The sequence below is a fragment of the Hordeum vulgare genome, chromosome 5H, assembly GCF_904849725.1.
Source record: "Hordeum vulgare subsp. vulgare chromosome 5H, MorexV3_pseudomolecules_assembly, whole genome shotgun sequence".
In the NCBI taxonomy this organism is placed as follows: Eukaryota; Viridiplantae; Streptophyta; class Magnoliopsida; order Poales; family Poaceae; genus Hordeum; species Hordeum vulgare.
The window spans coordinates 73,567,949-73,590,419 of NC_058522.1; the positions used below are offsets into that span (position 1 = coordinate 73,567,949).

At 46.7% G+C, this 22,471-nt stretch overlaps 2 protein-coding genes across 3 annotated transcripts; both read right to left on the bottom strand.

The window, feature by feature from the left end:
- Positions 1-425: 425 nt before the first annotated feature.
- Positions 426-2,425, bottom strand: LOC123397680 (probable polyamine transporter At3g19553). Of its 2 annotated transcripts, XM_045092217.1 has the most exons (3): positions 1,357-2,425; positions 817-1,265; positions 426-768 (listed from the first exon to the last, which is right to left on the bottom strand). In XM_045092217.1, exons 1-3 carry the CDS (start codon positions 2,316-2,318, stop codon positions 728-730), a joined length of 1,452 nt encoding a protein of 483 aa, XP_044948152.1. In that variant the 5' UTR covers positions 2,319-2,425; the 3' UTR covers positions 426-727. The 2 variants fall into 2 exon arrangements, with proteins under 2 accessions (XP_044948152.1, XP_044948151.1); XM_045092216.1 differs by having other exon boundaries at positions 426-1,265.
- A 1,825-nt stretch (positions 2,426-4,250) lies between these two features.
- On the bottom strand, positions 4,251-6,078 carry LOC123396344 (signal recognition particle 54 kDa protein 2-like). The gene is made up of 5 exons (XM_045091300.1): positions 5,850-6,078; positions 5,614-5,715; positions 4,765-4,918; positions 4,530-4,680; positions 4,251-4,448 (listed from the first exon to the last, which is right to left on the bottom strand). Exons 1-5 carry the CDS (start codon positions 6,076-6,078, stop codon positions 4,251-4,253), a joined length of 834 nt encoding a protein of 277 aa, XP_044947235.1.
- Positions 6,079-22,471: the final 16,393 nt, after the last annotated feature.

Here is a 22,471-nt window from a genome sequence, read left to right on the forward strand (position 1 = left end):
TTACCGAGGAGCAAAGCTGACTGCATCACAATCTATCTGCGCTTTGCCGAAGAAACACAATTTATGCTGAATCAGTTTGGGAAGGGACCGACAGCGTGGGATGGCCCCGTCGAAGAGGACGGCTTGTGTGAGCCCCCTCACCACGCGCGACACGTTTTCTGTCCACTCTCCATGAAGCCGATCGTGACATGGATGCACACATGTCCATCTGATCCAGTTGGCAGCCATCCACACGTATCACCCACGTGTGTCTAGTTTACATCACAGCTAGTGAGCTGCCTTTGTCGTCATTACAAATCTACAACACAGAATCGTTTTCATTCTCAGTTTTTTCTTTTTTTCTTTTTGCTGTCAAAGAACCTTTCGAGTTTGCTGTGAGTAGCATCATAGGACATGTTTGCTGTTGTCGAGTCTTGCAGAGTATATACCTGAAGAAAGACTACTTCGGTTCAATCAATCATCCCACGGTGCTCTGCATCCAAATCCAGAGCTCAAACAATTACAATGAATCCTGAAAGTCGGTGGGTGTACAAAACTAAACTCACTGTAACTGTAAAACAACTGTCCTAGGTACGTATGTGTATGACAAATCCAGAGCTCAAACCATTACAATGAATTGGTGTATGACAAAGGAAAGATGCTCCTTTACCGAACCTACTGTACAACAACGGTCCTTTGTACGTCTGTGTGCAGGTACAAATTGCGACCGCCTCTCCGCGACCGCGCGCTACTTGGCCTTGCTGGCCACTTCCACCTCGGCGGCGGGGACGGCGGCGGGGACGGCGGCGGGGACGGCGGCGGGGACGGCGGCGGGGAGGAGGACGGCGCGGACATCCTCGACGTCGGCGGCGGCATCGTCGGACGACGATCCGTGGAAGCTGTCGGACGGCACGGGCGTCAAGAACTCAACCCAGCCGCTGCCCTTGAGGCGTTCGACGGTGAAGTACATGCCGACCCCGACGGCGAGCACGATGATGTTGACGACGATGGTCCTGGCCGATGCCAGGCACATGACGGTGACGATGAGCAATACCGGCGGGACGCACATGACGGCGGCCCCTACGGAGCCGAGCGGGATCCGGTACGGCCGGGGCAGGTCCGGGTCCTTGAAACGCAGCTTGACGAACGCCGAGAACACGACGAGCATGCCGAGCCCGTAGAGGAAGTTGAGGAGCTCGATGATCTCCTGGAAGCTCATGAAGGAGAGGACCACCACCCCCGTCGCCGAGCAGAGGATGCTGTACGTCGGCGTTCCGTGTCGCGATCTGCGTGTAAGACAATGCATCGCGGGAAGATGAGTTCTTCTTCGCTCAAAGATTGGATTTGGACTACGGATTTAGATTTCGAGTTCATCACCTGCGGGCGAAGACGGCGGGGATCATGCCCATCTCGGCCATGCCGAGGAGCTGGAAGGAGTCGCTGCTCATCTCGGCTTCGAAGAGCCCCATGTTGGACATGGCAGCCGCGGCCTGGATCCACACTCGCAGCCAGGGCCCGCCGATCCTCTGCCCGATCTCGGAGAAGAACCCGTCCCTCCACTCGGCCGCGGTGTCTGACGGCAGCGCGCCGGTGCCTGCCAGGAGGGGGATGAGGTACGCACCAACGACGAGCGCCACGGCGCCGAAGACCGCCTTGGGGAACGTCTTCCTCGGATCGTCGACCTCACCGGCAAGCGTGCTCGCCTTGTCCCAGTAGTTGAGGTTCCAGAACATGGAGTTGAAGTAGCCGCGCGGGTCGATGGCCTTGGGGTTGACGGCGAGCCAGCGGGAAGGGCGGATCTTGGGGATGGCGAGCACGGTGAGCGCGACGAACGGGGAGAGGGAGAAGGCGGTGAGGAAAAGCGCGGAGAGGCCGACGAGGTGGAGTCCGCGGTAGTTGAGGTAGGTGAGCGCGGCGGTGAGGCCGAGCACGGCGAGCGAGCGGAGCGGCGGCGCGAGGGCGAGCCCGCTGGAGCGTAGGTAGTCGAGGAAGAGAACCGGGTAGAGCGCGTTGTCGAGGGTGCCGGAGGCCCACTTGGAGAAGCCGACGAGGAAGGCGACCGCGGGGCCGAAGGCGGCGGAGACCCAGGCGACGTAGCCGGCGTTGGTGGGGAAGGCGGAGGCGAGCTCAGCGGTGATGAGGGCCTCAGGGAGCGACCAGATCACCGGGAAGATGAGGAAGCCGAGGAGCGGGAGCAGCGCGCCGCCGCCGGTGCGGACAGAGTCCTCGATGCCGAACGGCCCGCCCGAGACGTCGTAGAAGATGAGCGCGACGAGGGGGAGCACCGTTAGGGGGCGCCGCCTCGGCTGAGGGACGTCTTCTTCGCCTCCGCCGGTCATCGGGTCAACGGCCGCGCGCCACCGCCCCCGCCGCCGCGGGCGACGAGAGAGAGAGGGACAGACTGGTCTGGTGAGGTGTGGAAATATGGAAAAGAATGGTAGTCGTGTTGGGGCGAAGTTGCGGGAGATATTATCGGGTGATTTGGCTGGATGGCAAGCCGGGCCCAAGATTCTGGTGGTGATTCTATTACAGTTAGGCAGGATCCGCACGTGCCCGCACGCATCTCGCTGTGTAGTTTTTTCCAAGGGAATTGTTAGTGTGTTTCCTCTATAACAATGTTAGTGATAAAATATTTCTTACAAAATATTCTTACTAATTTGGAAGAATATGTGTACTATATTTGAACCATATAATCAGAGCAACTTCAAAGCAACCACCCGAATCGTCAGCCCTCCTCGTTTGTTTGTGTCAGCACGGATAAAAATGGAGACCCAACGCATCCACCCAAACTCAAAAAGCGTTCGCTTTGCGTCCGTACGGACTCATTGCTGACGCAAATTTGCTTCACATTTTGGTCGCACGCGGGCATAAAGCAGACGTTTTCTATGTCTGCGTCGTTCGCTTGTGTCCTGCGTGACCCACTTGTCACCCACCCACCTACCCACTTTCCTTTAGTTATTTAATTCGCTCGTACATCCTTACCCATCTCTCTCCTATTATTTTACTGTCATGGTGTTGTTGTTCACTTGCTTTTCATTGGATGCATTAACTGACCCATTTAAAAACGGATATGAATAAACGGACAACCGACCCAAATTGATAATAACGGAAAAAAACGTTGTTCGTTTGGGTCGGCGCATAGGAGTTATACTTGATGATCTAAAAAATATGACTAGTATGTCATTTTTTCCAGAAAATACAACTGTTATGCCATGATGATGCATGCTAAGAACTTGGAAATATTCTATTTAGGACTAAACATGTTTATACATTTTTAATTTAAGTCTCGGAGTTTGGAATAGCTATAAATTGATCAATTTCACGTCAATTAAATTGTTCCTTGTTGCATTAGATCAATTCAACATCTTAACATGCCATGACATGCATTCGGATGAGCATTGCAATGTATTGAATGTTGTCCCTTCTCTTTTCCATGTTTGCTTAGTCCCGATAGAAGATCAACATACGGCTAGGAACGATCCGCACGTGCCCGCACGCATTTTGCTGGAGTAGGTTTTTTTTTCAAGGGAATGTTAGTGTGTTTCCTCTATAACAACTAGTTGGTTGCTCGTGCGTTGCTACGGACCAAAAAAACAAATGAGTCAAATAATTGTTCTTATTTGGAAGTGTATATGTGTATTCATCAATACTCCCTTCCTCCTTTATATAAGGTGCATTTGTTTTTTATAAAAATCTATAATATAAGGGGCATTTGTTCTAGTTTCTCATAATTTCCATCTTGACCCTCTAGAGAAAAAGAAAGTATATCTTCCCTGATTGCACGTATCTCTTCTTGTAGAGAAAAAATGAAACTATCTCTCTTCTGTTTGTATGTATCTTTTACTTTTTTAGCCTAAATAATTTACTTGTCGCTAATCCAGGAATTAGAGATCGATAATTTTGGCCTAACTTATCTATAATTATATGTCTTGGTCACTATGCTGAAATTTATGCACCTTATATAAAAATGAAGGGAGTAAAATAATAGATACCAATTCTTTGTTCGCCTATTTACTCTTGCGCAACCATCGTGTCTCTTTTTTCTTACAACGAAATACAAAAGAAACCAAATTGCATGTGTACATACGAAGTTGAATTCATAAATCCCGCCCTCTTTTCATGTAATTTCAGCAAAGAAGCATTTGAATTTTCCTTAGGTTCATTAGTCTGCCTATCTGTAGAACCTCTTGAATCCCCTCTTCTTCGTGCAACTTTCTTCCTGCTCTTGCTTGCTTTCCTCTCAAAGCCACTGTGAGCATCAACAACTCTAGTTAAATGGCACCAAGAGGGTAGTGTAAGATAAGGGAAGTGAATACTAACACGGTAAGTGCGCCACCTCCTTTCGCATGGCCGTCCGTTTTTGTAACAATTACAGCACCAACCGGAACACTTTGCCTGAATGCTTGGGCGTGAGCAAATGTAGCCTGACCAATGCTACCATCCATCACAAATATTACGAGGTCCGGTTTCTGCATGATATCATGACAATGAAGGTGAGCTTTTTATTTGGTTCAGGTTACAACTGAAAATAAGGGTTCCGAGTTTATTACCGTTGCTTCTGAAACTTGGCGCGTCTCTTCAAACAGAGTTGCTTCCTGTTTGTGCCTTCCACTTGTATCTACAATTATGAGATCACAATTTTCTTTTCTAAACATCTCCACGCCCTCAACAACAATTTTTACTGGGTCTGATTCCATGTAGCTGCAGTGACACAACAATTAGTGAAAACAAGAGATAGCAAATCATAATATTAGCAGTCAAAGTGGTAAAGAGGTGCTAGTGTACCTTCCATAGAAAGGAACCATGATCTTTGTCGCATTCTGTTTTAGCTGATCAAAAGCACCAGCCCTGAATGTGTCGGCACAAACCAGTGCCGGTTTAAATCCTATCTTTTGATGATAATGGGCATATTTCATACAAGTGGTAGTTTTTCCAGAACCTGCATGAACAAGACGATGCCTTGTGATTTGTGAACAGTATATTATAAGAATTGCAACTAAAGTGCAGAAGACATATAACCGATCATTAGTGAGCCAGTCAGCTAAACAACAGCAACCCCACACCGAAGCCAAATAGTACGATAAGAATGTGACCTATCACTTACAACTAGCCCTTCAAATGACTCGCTAATTACAAACTACCCATCCAAGATGAGAAAACTTGCAATATAAAGTGTATCTTTCTTTTAGAATAGAACAAAATTTGCAACACATCAGGTATCCACCCCAAAGGAACATAAGAATGGTTAATTACTACAACTCCAAGTCTCCAATTACATGGCTTCTTGTATCACCAAAAAAGTCAGCTGGAGAGAATCACATGCAAGTAGCTCGACAAAGTGAAAAAAACATTGAAGGTGACTAAGGCTTGGCCTATAATAATTTGTTTCCATGGTTTGCCCCCATCAAATGAATATATAAACAAGCCGGTAAACAGCTTAATCAAAAGTAATCAAGTCACTATGAAAGATAATGTTATTCTCATGGAATTTAACCGTGAAACAATGTCCTCCAAATTAAGGAACAACGGATACTGCATATGTTCATCTGGGCGGATGCAATTGCTAAAACATCATATATCAAGACAGAATTTGGACATACAGTAATAACGTGGTAGCAGGCAGGGCAGACTGACCTTGCAAACCAACAAACATGACCACGCACGGCTTCCCTTTCTTGGGAGCGAAGGCGAGCTTCCCGGCATCCAACATGTTGCATAGCTCATCGAAGACGGCCTACAGCAACTACAACATACACGGAAGGCTATTCAATTAAAACCTCTCCCCGAAATCACACGAGAGAATTTGCGTCAGGTTAGGGCGTGTTCGTGCGCGTGAGCGGGGCGAGGGCCTGGTTGTTGTGGACATATCGTCTTGATGACGCGGCGCTTGTCGGTGCCGGCGGCGAGCGCCCCGAGGTAGACGACGCGCTTGACGCTGGCCTGCACGTCGCGGACCATGTCGAACTGGATGTCGGCCTGCAGGAGAGCGCGGGTGATCTCGTTGAGGCAGTCGCCGAGGACCCTCTCGTCGACGACCGTGGCATTCGTCATCCGTGCGAGCGTGTGGGAGAGGCTCCCGCCGAGCTGCGCAAGCACCATCTCGCCGGACTCGCAGGGGGCGGCGGCGAGGCTCTCTCTCTCTGCGGCGCGGCGAGCGGTTAGCGCTAGGGCTTGAGGCGAACTGAACTTGGGGAATACGCGGGGGGTGGTGGTGTAGCGCGTCGGCTGCCTCCGCGTGCGCCAACTTATTGGGCGCGGATGCGTGCGCGACCGCCGTCGCCAGCGCCGCTGAGTCCTGCGAGAAGGCGTCGGACGCGCGGCGCTCGCTGGCGCAGTCGTCCCGATCGCCGGTGACGGCGGGGAGGTGTGCGCAGATGCCAATCTCCATCGCCCTCTTGGCCTTCCTCCACATCCCCTCCATGAGCGCCGGCACCCGGCAGATTCGCCCCCTGGGACCTCACACAAGATGGGATCGGGAGCAACGTGGGTGGGGGTTGGGACGTGGGTGCGTGGGTCGTTGGTACTTTTTTCCGGCCGGCTTTTCGAGCCGAGATAAGAGGAGCCGGGAGGGTTTTTATTGAACTAATCGCTGGTTTATCGCCTGGTTTATGAAGGGATTGAAAAAAAATCGGTGAAACGATGGAAAGGCTAGCGGTAGGAGGTGGGTCGCTGGAGGTCGAACCATCACGACAGACGGCAGATCCCCCTTTAATAGTAGAGATGGTTAGTGCATATAATTTTTATGTTAAACAATATACTCCCTTCGTTCTTAAATATAAATCTTTTTAAAGGTTTTACTAGGAAAATATATACGGATGTATATAGACATATTTTGAAGTGTAGATTCATTCATTTTTCATCCGTATGTAGCCCCCTAGTGGGATCTCTAAAAGAACTTATATTTAGGAAAGGAGGGAGTATCTTTACCTAATAATACTAAAGCGGCTACTGTTTCTGTCGGAAAACCCGTCGTGGCCGTTTTGCAAAAACAACCCTCTATTTTTTAAAAATCAACCCGCAGTCCAATTGATAAGTGAAGCTGAATTGGTATGTGCGAGAGAAACAAAAAAAACACCAGATCACCCATGACCTTACCTCCCATCTCCAGCACCAACGCGCCGCCACCCCCTGCCACGGCGCCGTGCACCGCCGGCCCCGACTCCTCCAACGCTCGCTCCGTCCCCGACGCCTCCGTCACGCGCCGCCATCTCCTACCCCGCAGCCTCTTGAAACGTCTCAAACGCATCTATAATTTTTGATAGTTTCACGCTGTTATCTTGTCAACTTTGGATGTTTTGTTTACCTTTTATATCTTTTTGGGACTAACCTATTAATTCAGTGCCAAGTGCCAGTTCATGTTTTTTCAGTGCTTTTGACTCTTTTCAGATCTGATTTTGGAACGGAGTCCAAACGGAATAAAATCCCCGAAATAAATTTTTCCAGAACAGAAGAAGATCAGGAGGATTGAGGGCCAAGGCAGGGGGCCCACAGGGAGCCCACAAGCCATGTTGCCGCGGCCAGGGGGGCCGCGGCAACCAGGCTTGTGGCCTCCCTGGCGCTCCCCTGTCCTAGCTCTTTGGCCTATAAATTCCCTAAAAATCCAGAAACAATCAGGGCATCCATGAAAACACTTTTCCGCCGCCGCAAGCTTCCGTTTCTGCGAGATCTCATCTGGAGACCCTTCCTGGTGCCCTGTTGGAGGGGACTTTGGAGTTGGAGGGCTTCTACATCAACATCAGCGCCTCTCCAATGACTTGTGAGTAGACACTTCAGACCTACGGGTCCGTAGTGTCACGCCAAAGATGCGACGCTATCCTCAATTTGGCACGAGGGCCTCGTCAGGGATAGAAGCGCATCTCATCTTGTCGCAAGAATGGATATCGTTACAAGTACATGTACTGAAAAGAAGAGTTATATATATAGAATTGGCTTACACTCGCCACAAGCTACATCAGAGTCACATTAGTACATTACATAATCATCATGAATAAGAGCAGGGTCCGACTACGGACGAAAACAAACGAGAAAAGAAGAACGACGTCCATCCTTGCTATCCCAGGCTGCCGGTCTGGAACCCATCCTAGATCGATGAAGAAGAAGAAGAAGAAGCAACTGCAAATGAACAATCAACGTGCTCGCGTGAAGTAACCTCTACCTGTACCTGCAACTGGTGTTGTAGTAATCTGTGAGCCACAGGGGACTCAGCAATCTCATTTCCAAAGGTATCAAGACTAGCAAAGCTTAATGGGTGAGGTAAGGTTAAGTGGTGAGGTTGCAACAGCGGCTAAGCCTATCTTTGGTGGCTAAACTTACGAGTACAAGAAAATAAGAGGGGGATGATCTACGCATAACGGATGTGAACTACTCATGATAAAATGAATGATCCTGAACACCTACCTACGTCAGACATAACCCCACCGTGTCCTCGATCGGAGAAGGAACTCACGAAAGAGACAGTCACGGTTACGCACACAGTTGGCATATTTTAATTAAGCTGGCTTCAAGTTATCTAGAACCAGTGTTAAACAAAGTTTCCACATTGCCACATAACCGCGGGCACGACTTTCCGAAAGATTTAACCCTGCAGGGGTGCTCCAACTAGTCCATCACAAATTACCACAATCCGCATAGAAATCCTCAATCACGAAGCTCGCGATTTCGTCGGATTCCCTAGTGTAAAACCTCAACTCTGAGGTTACCCAAAGCATCACCGGAATCCCGATGCACAAGATATTTCGTCAAAGGTAAAACTAATCGAGCAAGGCCGCCCGACGTGTCGACGATCCCGATAGGAGTCGCGTACCTCGTTCTCAGGACACGACGGATGAGCTAGACGTCGGGATCGCTAAACCTCCGGGTGACCAGAGGGGCGTCGGACATCGCTCAGGTGGGACCAACACTCATGAGGAGCACTAGCCCGGGGGTTGATTAAATTATCCTCGGGGTCCGGAAAGTCCCTATGCAATTTTATTAGGTGATTAGGCAAATGTAGTACCAAAGTTGGGCCTTGCGAGACCAGCTTTAATCTAAAACGAATTATCAAGGGGGTCCCCATAACAACCCCGATCGTGTTAGGAGCGCTCAAATATGGAACATAACACCGGTAGCCGAAACTAAGGGGGCAAAGGTGGAACAAAACACCAGGCTAGAAAGGCCGAGCCTTCCACCTTTTTCCAAGTATATAGGTGCATCCAATTAAATAGCATTTAAATATGGTGATATAACAAGGAACCCATGTTATCACATGGAAGCAAGTGCACCTGCAACTAGCAACGCTAACACAGGGTTAAGAAGGCGGTAACATAGCCAATCAGTGGTTTGCTAGGTTGAGAACAGTTGAAGGTTTCCATGGCATTGTTGAGAGGCTGATATTTAACATGTGGTAGGCAACGAGACATAATCGATAGAAACAATAAACTAGCATGACAATGATAGTAATGGTATATGGGGAAATGGTCATCTTGCCTGAGATCCCGCCGAGAAGAAGAATGACTCCGTGAAGCAGACGAACCGACATAGTTGAACGGTCCTCACATCCGACACGCTTGCGGAACTCTATCGAGACGGAGGGAAACGGAAACAAGCATCAACACACGATATTCACCACATGATGCAAGACACATATGATGCATGAACGGTCTAATGCAAGGCATGACAATCACAACAATCAAACACTACACATTAAGTGAAGCTCAATATGCAACGAGTTGCATATTGACAAAACTCCACGTTTATTTATTTAGTTCTATCCCGATTAGATACACGGTAATATTAAATGTGGTTAAACATGGCAAGTGGTGAAGCCTAATTAAACTACCTATCTAGGTACTTTAAATGAGGTCGGAAATGACATATAGCATCTCTCAGACGACCTCACATGTTAAATTCTAATTCTGCCCAGATTTGTCCTAATCACATTTTAGGTTTGTGAAACGGAAAAACAGAGTGGTTCACGTAATTCTACTCGTCGTTCTGGTCCATTCACATATATGGCACGTCTCCAACGGAGCTACGAACAAATAGTTACGATCTAAACCGTTTCAACACGTCGACACACAAACTGATGCAAACAGCATCCTGAACAGTTCTAATTATGCATGAGAGTTGGAAATTATTACTCTACGCAAAATTCTAACCAAGTTACAAATTTGAATCACTCCGATCCGATGCACGGTTTAGAAACTACGCCCGTTTAAAGAACAAAGCTTATCTGAAATTAGCAAAGTCCTCGAAATTGGAAAAAAAATCAAAGGACGTTAAAAAAAAAACAATGGTCCGAATTGCACTATTGTGTAGTGGCCCAGGCTGATATCGTCCCAATTAGTGCTCTGGTGCGTGTAACAAAATAAAAAAAAGAAGTGCAAAATCTTGGGGATCTGGATTAGAACCCAAGACCTTCAGAAATGCACTAGCGTGTGTTACCAGTGAACTACCTTAGCACTTGTGGCATAACTTAGCGCTTGAACTAAGATTAAGAAGATAACAACTTGGGCAAAGAAAAAAAAGATATTAAAAAGGTGCGCCCGTGGGATTCGACGCCTGGTCGCATCAACTGAATCGTGGATGGCTAGCCACTCTGCCGCTCGCTTCCTCGTGCTAATAGTGACATGGAAATCCTAATAAGGCCGAAAACAGAACGCATCTGGGCAAAACGAAGCAGAGTTCAGATCAGGGCATTCTTACAGCAGACACACGAAACCGGCGGGGGTTGCAGGCTACCATCGGTGCTAGGGCTTCGGCGCTGAAGGTACCAGCAAGGCGGAGGCTTGGGGATGGGCGTTGGGTCACGGATCCGTCCGCCGGGAGCCGATTCCAAGCGACGGCGAGCTGGACTCGGGCCCAGGGGTTCCCATGGCTGCTGCTGTTGCCCCTGCTGAACAAGAAGAGGGAGCGCAATGGGAGGTTAGAGAGAGGGCTAGAAGGAAGAGAGGAGGAAGAAGGAGAGGAAAGGGAGGCACGAGGGGAGAGGAGCGAGGCATGGCCGCTCGGGGCTGCTCGTCAGCGGCCGACGTCCTGGTTCTGGTGCTCGAGGACGAGCTCGAGCGAAGCTCTCTCTGCACGACTTGGGAGGCCGAGGAGCGGCGCTGACGAGGCACGACGCGAGTGCTGGAGCGGCTCCGCCGGCGTCAGGCGGCGCCAGATCCGGCCGTTGGGGCTCCATTCCCACCTTCGGAGCTCGATTCGGAGTTGGGAACGAGTGGAGCACGAGCTACGAGCTCCTGTTATCTCCATGGCGGGGTGGTGCTGCTCCTGTGGACAGAGAGAGAGAGACGAGGTGAGAGAGGGAAGAGGGAAGAGAGAAGAGAGAAGAGAGAAGCAGCGACATGACCTGGGTGGTCGTCCGAGGTGCTTGGTCGGGGACGAGGTTGGCCGGTTAGTGCGGTCGCCGGCGACGTCGTGATAGAGGACACGCGGGCAAGGACCGTGGGGTGCTCCGCACGAGAGCTGCGGGTGCTCGTTCCCCTGGAGCTACGAGCTGGAGGTGGTGGACGCGGGGAGGACCAGGGTGCAGATTGGGCTGGCTCACAGATAGAGGGAGGAGGGAGCTTGCGGATGAGCGAGTTGGTGGAATTTAGATCAGGAGGGATCCCGACGTGGAGAAGAGTCTCGGAGTGGGTGGCAGCGGCTGGGAGGATTTTTAGGATTAGATCTAGGGTTGTCTAAAATAGACTAGGGTGGACTATAAATAGCAAATGGGTTAGCTTTAGGGGCATCTCGACCCTCCGATTTAGATTGGGTGGTCGAGATAAATAGGATAGGAAGTCCTCTGGACAAACCGAAGATGGTTTGCGGTAAAACGGTGTTGACCCGGACCCAATGGTTACGACTGTGTGTTTCGGGTACCGGGAGGTTTCGGGCTAGGTTGCGGGCAAGTCGGTGCACTGTGGAGAGGGGCTAGGCAGAGATGAGAGGGAAAAAAATAGGCAACCCGACGACTTAGTTTTTTTAAAACACCGAAATCACGTCCGACGATAGACCGAATACGGTGCCACTACGGTCGACCGTTCGGGTACGAGACGGACTCCGATGGCGACGAAATTTGACAGATGGCCTACCTATATTAAAATAATACCGCACGTCAAATCTCAACCTAATCAGAGAAAGTTTTACGCACACTTTTAAAACAAGGTTTGATGATGCCGCGAGCGCGTGCGTGTGCGGTCGGGCTCAAAACGGACAATGACGAGAACCGGCAACTAACAACGGATGCAAGTTTTGAAAACGGGCGACAACGGAGATGCCGATGCAATGCTGATGATGCGCATGATGCGATGATGATGTGACAAAAGAAAATACCCACACGACGAAAACGGAATAAAGGGGGAAATCTTCTGGAACGTCGGCATCGGGCTGTCACAACTCTCCTACACTACAAGAGGATTTCGCCCCGACATCCAAGAATGAAAGGGGGAAGAGGATGAGAAAGCAAGAGGTAAAACTTAATCACTTCTTTGACAAATGAGTGAAACCAACGATCCTTGAAGGTTGCAAAGAGATGAGGAATGATATGAGAAACAAGCAAGAATTCACAGAAAATTTCGGCAACACTTCGGTAGGAAAATGGGACAAAAAGTTCGATAAGAAGATAGAATTAGACAATATACACAACCAACAACTAAATAGAACAAGGGAACACCATGATCTTGATAGAACAAGATGATAGACCCAATAGAGCAACATCACAATGCCTCCGGAAGAAGAGAATAGGAACTAGCTCAAGCGGAAGAAGAGAATGAAGAAAAGAATGACAACTATCATCACAATAGAATTGAAGAGTCCCCGGACATAGAAATGACGTAGTAGTTGTAAAAACTACAACGAAAATAACAAGGTAGAAGTGGGCTTATGAAGATCATCTCAACATTTAAGAGGTGTCCACCAACCACTAAAAGAAACAAGGATAGATTGGGAGCAACAAGATATGAACACTTCTTACACCAAGAGGATACATTGAGAACTTGGATTAATGACAAACACCATGATAGCAACCATCCATAGGAAAAGATTTAGGTGAAATCCAAACCAAGATAGCTCAATGAAGAAATCATGGGTTGCAAATATCTCATGATCATAGAATTGGTGGATTTAATTATCTCATTCTTGAAAGGAAAAACTCTTCGAGGCTCCTACACTAACAAGAATGCTATAATACCACCTCAAAGGATGAAGGAGAACAAACGCATTGGAAATGCAAGAGAAAAAAAACTTTAGGTTCTCCAATAAGAATCTTGAAGAACACTTTGAGAAAGGATTGAAACCTTGATGAAGTACCATGAAGGACCTCCGTATACAAATGGATGATGCAACGATATGAAGGTAGAAAAGAATAAGATTATGACCTTGCCAAGATTTAGATGAAGCTTCACAAAGAGATACTTGATAAAACTTGGAACTCCGGAAAAGAAAAGATAAGAACACTTGAGAAGAAAAAAAAAGATTTGATAACATGAGCCACTTCGGAAGAAGAATCAAGATCACTACGAACAAGAATAAGAATTATGTTATGCTTATCCTTCATCAAGTTAAATTGATGACAAGCAACGAATTTAGCATACAACTTATTCTTCTAGAAATGATTAAAGAGAGATAGATAAAGCCAAACTTAAGAAGTCTTGAAACAACCACCAGCAAGAATTGAGACGAAAGAGGCAATCATGCATGAATGGAGATATATGAGAATGAAGAGATCATGATCCACTTGAAATAAAACTAGAACAAGGCACCGGATAACTGAGAGACGAACGAAGAGACAACAATGGAGAAGAATTGAGGATGAAAGCTGAAAGCTGAGAACGAAGAATCTTCAGAAATAATGGCCTTCGGAGGATCGAGAATGAAAACAACTCAGAAATGCACCGGATAGCTAGGAAGGGATACCCATGATTGACAACAATTAAGACGATGGCACAAAGCTGAAATGATGAATCTTCAAGAGAATGAACCAAGATTTACAAGGAACACTCCTTCAAATTTGCAAGGTGAGAATGAAGACGAGAAACAACACGAAGAATACCTGAGACACTCTGGAATAAGAAGAATGCAAGATTGAGCCAAATATGAGAATTAATTCAAATTGATCTTGAAGAAGCAATATGACTGATGAAAATCATACTTACGTCATAGTTGAGAAGAATTAAAGATCTCCGGAAAGATTAGAAGAGACATATAAGATCCAGGGAAAAACCTGTGGGTTATGGGCTCACTCGAAGAAACCACCGTTAGAAAAGATTTTTTAGAAGAGAGATATTGCACCGGTATGAAGAGAACTAGATGAGGTTAGCACCTCGAAATAATTAAAGAATTGAGAACGAGAAACTACTGAAATATCTTGAACACACCGGATAGAAAGAGAAAAATGAATAACAAGATAGGCTGAAAAGAATTTCCAACATGGGAAAGAATTGCAGGGATGAATAGGATATAATGAACATGGATAGCTTGAACTGAATTCACCGGAAAAGTTGACAAGAATGAATAAAGGTGAACACGAAGCTCCTGAGAATCTTCACAATGAATCACCGGGTAAGAGAGAAAAGAACAGACAGCGGAAGCACAATGAAAAGAAAAGTCTTGGATGAAAATTGAATCACTGAAGAAAAGGGTGGGAGGGCGGGAAAAACAAAGACAACATGGGACAGATGAGATGAACTCCGGAATAAAATGAGAGAATGATCTTGCAAAATTGGAGAGGATAGAATTCAGTTGCAGAGAAGCACACCGGTTGGAAAAGAATTGATATGACAAGTCCGGTAGACAAGAATTGATAAGACGATCTGATTGAGCAAAGAATTGCATTCACATAAAAATATGAGAACACAGATTAGGAAAGATCTGAAATCACCATTGACATCGAAGCAACTCGCATTACCATAATCAACAAAACAAAGGGTGAGGCTTATGAAACAAGCCAGAACAAACTCATGAGAAAGATTTCGTCCGATATTTTCGTGGACAGGATCGCACATGCTCGATTTTACAGTAGCCATCAAGTGCAAGGCAGTGCACCTGACATACAAAGCGTCCCCGAGTCGTAGCAAGCTAAAAGGACTCTTTAAGACACAACGTGTACCGGTGTAAGTTGACCGTGAACAAACGAATCCACTAGATGTCGAACCCCAACCTAACATCATGCATTTGTTGGAAGATTGTCCTATAAGTAACTACTTGAATTCCCACCTAAGAATTCCCGAAATAACTGGTCATGCAATCTGGTACACGGATACAAGGAGTAATATCACACAACTCCTATACTAACCCGTCACCTGTATCACATCCGTCAACACACAACCAGAATCTCGGACCTTCATCTACTACAGACCCTCGTGATCACAACGATACAAAGTATGGCAGTACTCCTGAACAATCTGCACTAGTACTGGGTGTTGGAATTATGCCCTAGAGGCAATAATAAATATAGTTATTATTATAATTCCTGTATCAAGATAATCGTTTATTATCCATGCTATAATTGTATTGAATGAAGACTCATTTACATGTGTGGATACATAGACAAAACACTGTCCCTAGCAAGCCTCTAGTTGGCTAGCCAGTTGATCAAAGATAGTTAGTGTCTTTTGATTATGAACAAGGTGTTGTTGCTTGATAACTGGATCACGTCATTAGGAGAATCACGTGATGGACTAGACCCAAACTAATAGACGTAGCATGTTGATCGTGTCATTTTGTTGCTACTGTTTTCTGCGTGTCAAGTATTTGTTCCTATGACCATGAGATCATATAACTCACTAACACCGGAGGAATACTTTGTGTGTATCAAACGTCGCAATGTAACTGGGTGACTATGAAGATGCTCTACAGGTATCTCCGAAGGTGTTCGTTGAGTTAGTATGGATCAAGACTGGGATTTGTCACTCCGTGTGACGGAGAGGTATCTTGGGGCCCACTCGGTAATACAACATCACACACAAGCCTTGCAAGCAATGTAACTTAGTGTAAGTTGCGGGATCTTGTATTACGGAACGAGTAAAGAGACTTGCCGGTAAACTAGATTGAAACAGGTATGCGGATACTGACGATCGAATCTCGGGCAAGTAACATACCGAAGGACAAAGGGAATGACATACGGGATTATATGAATCCTTGGCACTGAGGTTCAAATGATAAGATCTTCGTAGAATATGTAGGATCCAATATGGGCATCCAGGTCCCGCTATTGGATATTGACCAAGGAGTCTCTCGGGTCATGTCTACATAATTCTCGAACCCGCAGGGTCTGCACACTTAAGGTTCGACGTTGTTTTATGCGTATTTGAGTTATATGGTTGGTTACCGAATGTTGTTCGGAGTCCCGGATGAGATCACAGACGTCACGAGGGTTTCCGGAATGGTCCGGAAACGAAGATTGATATATAGGATGACCTCATTTGATTACCGGAAGGTTTTCGGAGTTACCGGGAATGTACCGGGAATGACGAATGGGTTCCGGGAGTTCACCGGAGGGGGGGGGGCAACCCACCCCGGGGAAGCCCATAGGCCTTGAGGGTGGTGCACCAGCCCTTAGTGGGCTGGTGGGACAGCCCAAAAGGGCCCTATGCGCATTGGAAGAAAAATCAAAGAGAAAAGAAAAAAAAGGAGGAGGTGGGAAAGGAAAGAAGGACTCCACCCACCAAACCAAGTAGGACTCGGTTTGGGGGGGAGTCCTTCCCCCCTTTGGCTCGGCCGACCCCCTTGGGGATCCTTGAGCCCCAAGGCAAGGTCCCCCCTCTCCCACCTATATATACGGAGGTTTTAGGGCTGATTTGAGACGACTTTTCCACGGCAGCCCGACCACATACCTCCACGGTTTTTCCTCTAGATCGCGTTTCTACGGAGCTCGGGCGGAGCCCTGCTAAGACGAGATCATCACCAACCTCCGGAGCGCCGTCACACTGCTGGAGAACTCTTCTACCTCTCCGTCTCTCTTGCTGGATCAAGAAGGCCGAGATCATCGTCGAGCTGTACGTGTGCAGAACGCGGAGGTGCCGTCCGTTCGGCACTAGATCGCGGACTGATCGCGGGGCGGATCGAGGGACGTGAGGACATTCCACTACATCAACCGCGTTCACTAACGCTTCTGCTGTACGGTCTACAAGGGTACGTAGATCACTCATCCCCTCTCGTAGATGGACATCACCATGATAGGTCTTCGTGCACGTAGGAAATTTTTTGTTTTGCCATGCGACGTTCCCCAACAGTGGCATCATGAGCTAGGTTCATGCGTAGATGTCTTCTCGAGTAGAACACAAAAGTTTTTGTGGGTGGTGATGTGCGTTTTGCTGCCCTCCTTAGTCTTTTCTTGATTCCGCAATATTGTTGGATTGAAGCCGCTTGGACCGACATTACTCGTACGCTTACGAGAGACTGGTTTCATCGCTACGAGTAACCCCGTTGCTCAAAGATGATTGGCAAGTGTCGTTTTCTCCAACTTTAGTTGAATCAGATTTGACCGAGGAGGTCCTTGGATGAGGTTAAATAGCAACTCATATATCTCCGTTGTGGTGTTTGCGTAAGTAAGATGCGATCCTACTAGATACCCATGGTCACCACGTAAAACATCTAACAACAAAATTAGAGGACGTCTAACTTGTTTTTGCAGGGTATGCTTGTGATGTGATATGGCCAATGATGTGATGTGATATATTGGATGTATGAGATGATCATGTTGTAATAGATAATATCGACTTGCACGTCGATGGTACGGCAACCGGCAGGAGCCATAGGGTTGTCTTTATACTAATGTTTGTGCTTGCAGATGCGTTTACTATTTTTCTAGGATGTAGCTTTAGTAGTAATAGCATGAGTAGCACGACAACCCCGATGGCGACACGTTGATGGAGATCATGGTGTGGCGCCGGTGACAAGAAGATCGTGCCGGTGCTTTGGTGATGGAGATCAAGGAGCACGTGATGATGGCCATATCATGTCACTTATGAATTGCATGTGATGTTAATCCTTTTATGCACCTTATTTTGCTTAGAACGACGGTAGCATTATGAGGTGATCTCTCACTAAAATTTCAAGACGAAATTGTGTTCTCCTCGACTGTGCACCGTTGCTACAGTTCGTCGTTTTGAGACACCACGTGATGATCGGGTGTGATAGACTCAACGTTCACATACAACGGGTGCAAAACAGTTGGGCACGCGGAACACTCGGGTTAAGCTTGACGAGCCTAGCATGTGCAGACATGGCCTCGGAACACATGAGACAGAAAGGTCGATCATGAATCATATAGATGATATGATTAGAATAGGGATGCTTACCACTGAAACTATACTCAACTCTCGTGATGATCGGACTTGAGATAGTGTAAGTGGATCATGAACCACTCAAATGACTAGAGAGATGTACTTTTTGAGTGGGAGTTTAGCGAATAATTTGATTAAGTTAAACTCTAATTATCTTGAACATAGTCTAAGTCCACTTTGAATATATTTGTGTTGTAGATCATGGCTCACGCAACAGTCACCCTGAATTTTAATACGTTCCTAGAGAAAGCTAAGTTGAAAGATGATGGAAGCAACTTTGTAGACTGGGCTCGTAATCTTAAGCTAATCTTACAAGCTGGGAAGAAGGATTATGTCCTTAATGCTGTGCTAGGAGATGAACCACCCGCTACGGCTGATCAGGATGTTAAGAACGCTTGGTTAGCACGTAAGGAGGACTACTCAGTAGTTCAATGTGCAGTCTTGTATGGCTTAGAACCGGGACTTCAACGTCGCTTTGAGCGTCATGGAGCATTTGAGATGTTCCAGGAGTTGAAGTTTATCTTTCAGAAGAACGCCCGGATCGAGAGGTATGAGACCTCTGATAAATTCTATGCTTGCAAGATGGAGGAGAACTCGTCTGTCAGTGAACATGTGCTCAAAATGTCTGGGTACTCAAACCGTCTAGCTGAGCTGGGGATTGAACTCCCGCAAGAGGCTATCACTGACAGAATCCTTCAATCACTGCCGCCAAGCTATAAAGGCTTTGTGTTGAACTACAACATGCAAGGGATGAACAAGTCACTCGGCGAGTTGTTTGCGATGCTGAAAGTCGCAGAGTCTGAACTCCGTAAAGAGCATCAAGTGTTGATGGTGAATAAGACCACTAGTTTCAAGAGAAACGACAAAGGCAAGAAGGGCAATTCAAAGAAGAGCGGCAAGCCTGTTGCCAATCCGACGAAGAAACCCAAAGCTGGACCTAAGCCTGAAACAGAGTGTTACCATTGCAAGGGTATGGGTCACTGGAAGCGCAATTGCCCCAAGTATTTGGCAGATAAGAAGGCGGCCAAAGAAAAATCAGGTATATTTGATATACATGTTATTGATGTGTACTTAACCGGCTCTCGTAGTAGTGCCTGGGTATTCGATACCGGTTCTGTTGCTCATATTTGCAACTCGAAACAGGAACTACGCAATAGACGAAGGCTGGCGAAAGATGAAGTGACGATGCGTGTAGGAAATGGTTCCAAGGTTGATGCAATCGCCGTCGGCACAGTTTCACTTCAGTTACCATCAGGATCAGTTATGAACTTGAATCATTGTTATTTAGTGCCTGCGTTGAGCATGAACATTATATCTGGATCTTGTTTATTGCGAGACGGTTACTCTTTTAAGTCAGAGAATAATGGTTGTTCTATTTCTATGAGTAACATCTTCTATGGTCATGCACCCAATGTGAGAGGATTGTTCATATTGAATCTTGATAGCGATACACACATACATAACAATGAGACCAAAAGAGTTAGAGTTAACAATGATAGCGCCATATTTTTGTGGCACTGCCGCTTAGGTCATATTGGTGTAAATCGCATGAAGAAACTCCATGCCGATGGACTTTTGGAGTCACTTGACTTTGATTCACTTGACACGTGCGAACCATGCCTCATGGGCAAGATGACTAAAACTCCGTTCTCCGGAACAATGGAGCGTGCAAGTGACTTGTTGGAAATCATACATACCGATGTGTGTGGTCCGATGAGCGTAGAGGCACGCGGTGGATATCGTTATTTTCTCACCTTCACTGACGATTTGAGTAGATATGGTTATGTCTCCTTAATGAAGCACAAGTCTGAAACATTTGAAAAGTTCAAGCAATTTCAGAGTGAAGTTGAAAATCATCGTAACAAGAAGATCATGTTCCTACGGTCTGATCGTGGGGGTGAATATCTGAGTTTCGAGTTTGGTGCTCACTTAAGACAATGTGGAATTGTTTCACAGTTGACACCGCCTGGAACACCACAGCGTAATGGTGTGTCCGAACGTCGTAATCGTACTTTATTAGAGATGGTGCGATCTATGATGTCTCTTACCGATTTGCCATTATCGTTTTGGGGTTATGCATTAGAAACAGCTGCATTCACTTTAAATAGGGCACCATCAAAATCCGTTGAGACGACACCATACGAACTGTGGTATGGCAAAAAGCCAAAGTTGTCGTTTCTTAAAGTTTGAGGATGTGATGCTTATGTCAAAAAGCTTCAGCCTGAAAAGCTGGAACCCAAAGCGGAAAAGTGCATCTTCATAGGTTACCCAAAAGAGACAGTTGGGTACACCTTCTATCTCAAATCCGAGGGCAAAGTGTTTGTTGCTAAAAACAGAGCTTTTCTCGAGAAGGATTTTCTCTCGAGGGAATTGAGTGGGAGGAAGATAGAACTTGACGAGGTTGTCGAACCTCTCATCCCTCTGGATGGTGGCGCAGGGCAAGGGGAAACCTCTGTCGTTGCGACGCCGGTTGAGGAGGAAGTTAATGATGATGATCATGAAACTCCGGTTCAAGTTTCTGTCGAACCACGCAGGTCGACGAGACCACGTGCTGCTCCAGAGTGGTACGGTAATCCCGTCTTATCAATCATGTTGTTGGACAACAATGAATCTGCAAATTATGAAGAAGCAATGGCGGGCCCAGATTCCAACAAATGGCTAGAAGCCATGAAGTCCGAGAAAGGAGCCATGTATGAGAACAAAGTGTGGACTTTGGAGGTACTGCCTGAGGACCGCAAGGCTATTCAGAACAAATGGATCTTTAAGAGGAAGACGAACGCTGACGACAATGTGACCGTTTATAAAGCTCGACTTGTGGCAAAGGGTTTTTCACAAGTTCAAGGAGTTGACTACGATGAGACATTCTCACTCGTGGCGATGCTTAAGTCCGTCAGAATCATGTTAGCAATAGCTGCATTTTTTGATTATGAAATCTGGTAGATGGATGTCAAAACGGCGTTCCTTAACGGTTTCCTTACGGAAGAATTGTATATGATGCAACCCGAAGGTTTTGTCTATCCTAAGAATGCTAACAAGGTGTGCAAGCTCCAGCGATCCATTTATGGACTGGTGCAAGCATCTCGGAGTTGGAACAAACGCTTTGATGAGGTGATCAAAGCATTTGGGTTTATACAAGTGGTTGGAGAATCTTGTATTTACAAGAAAGTGAGTGGGAGTTCTGTGGCGTTTCTAATATTATATGTGGATGACATATTGCTGATTGGAAACAGCGTAGAGTTTTTGGAGAGCATACATGATTACTTGAATAAAAGTTTCTCTATGAAGGACCTAGGAGAAGCTGCTTACATTCTAGGCATTAAGATCTATACGGATAGATCAAAACACCTGATAGGACTTTCACAAAGCACATACCTTGATAAAGTTTTGAAGAGGTTCAAAATGGAACAGTCCAAGAAGGGGTTCTTGCCAGTTTTACAAGGTACGAGATTGAGTAAGACTCAGTGCCCAGCAACTGATGAAGATAGAGAGCATATGCGCTCTGTCCCCTATGCTTCAGCCATAGGTTCTATCATGTATGCAATGGTGTGCACTAGATCGGACGTTAGCCTGGCCATAAGTATGACAGGTAGGTTCCAGAGTAATCCAAGAGTGGATCACTGGACAGCGGTCAAGAATATCCTGAAGTACCTGAAAAGGACTAAGGAGATGTTTCTCGTGTATGGAGGTGACGAAGAGCTCGCCGTAAAAGGTTACGTCGATGCAAGCTTTGACACAGATCCGGATGACTCTAAGTCGCAAACCGGATACATATTTATTCTTAATGGGGGTGCGGTAAGCTGGTGCAGTTCCAAGCAAAGCGTCATAGCAGATTCTACATGTGAAGCGGAGTACATGGCTGCCTCGGAGGCGGCTAAGGAGGGTGTCTGGATGAAGTAGTTCATGACGGATCTTGGAGTAGTGCCAAGCGCACTGAATCCAATAACCTTGTTCTGTGACAACACGGGTGCCATTGCCTTAGCAAAGGAACCACGGTTTCACAAGAAGTCCAGACACATCAAACGACGCTTCAACCTCATTCGCGACTACGTCGAAGGAGAGGACGTAAATATATGCAAAGTGCACACGGATCTGAATGTAGCAGACCCGCTGACTAAACCTCTTCCACGGCCAAAGCATGATCAACACCAGAACTGTATGGGTGTTAGATCTATTACAATGTAATTCGCATGATGATGTGAGGGCTAGATTATTGACTCTAGTGCAAGTGGGAGACTGTTGGAGTT

What these genes read in the sequence shown, in the direction of transcription:
- LOC123397680 (XM_045092216.1), bottom strand. Translation starts at nt 2,318, where the DNA reads ATGACCGGCGGAGGCGAAGAAGACGTCCCTCAGCCGAGGCGGCGCCCC. An exon ending in CCCGCCGTCTTCGCCCGCAG is followed by an intron (nt 1,266 to 1,356) that starts GTGATGAACTCG and finishes TCTTACACGCAG; the next exon opens with ATCGCGACACGGAACGCCGA.
- LOC123396344 (XM_045091300.1), bottom strand. Translation starts at nt 6,078, where the DNA reads ATGGTGCTTGCGCAGCTCGGCGGGAGCCTCTCCCACACGCTCGCACGG. An exon ending in CAAGCGCCGCGTCATCAAGA is followed by an intron (nt 5,716 to 5,849) that starts CGATATGTCCAC and finishes TGTAGTTGCTGT; the next exon opens with AGGCCGTCTTCGATGAGCTA. An exon ending in CATGTTTGTTGGTTTGCAAG is followed by an intron (nt 4,919 to 5,613) that starts GTCAGTCTGCCC and finishes TTGTTCATGCAG; the next exon opens with GTTCTGGAAAAACTACCACT.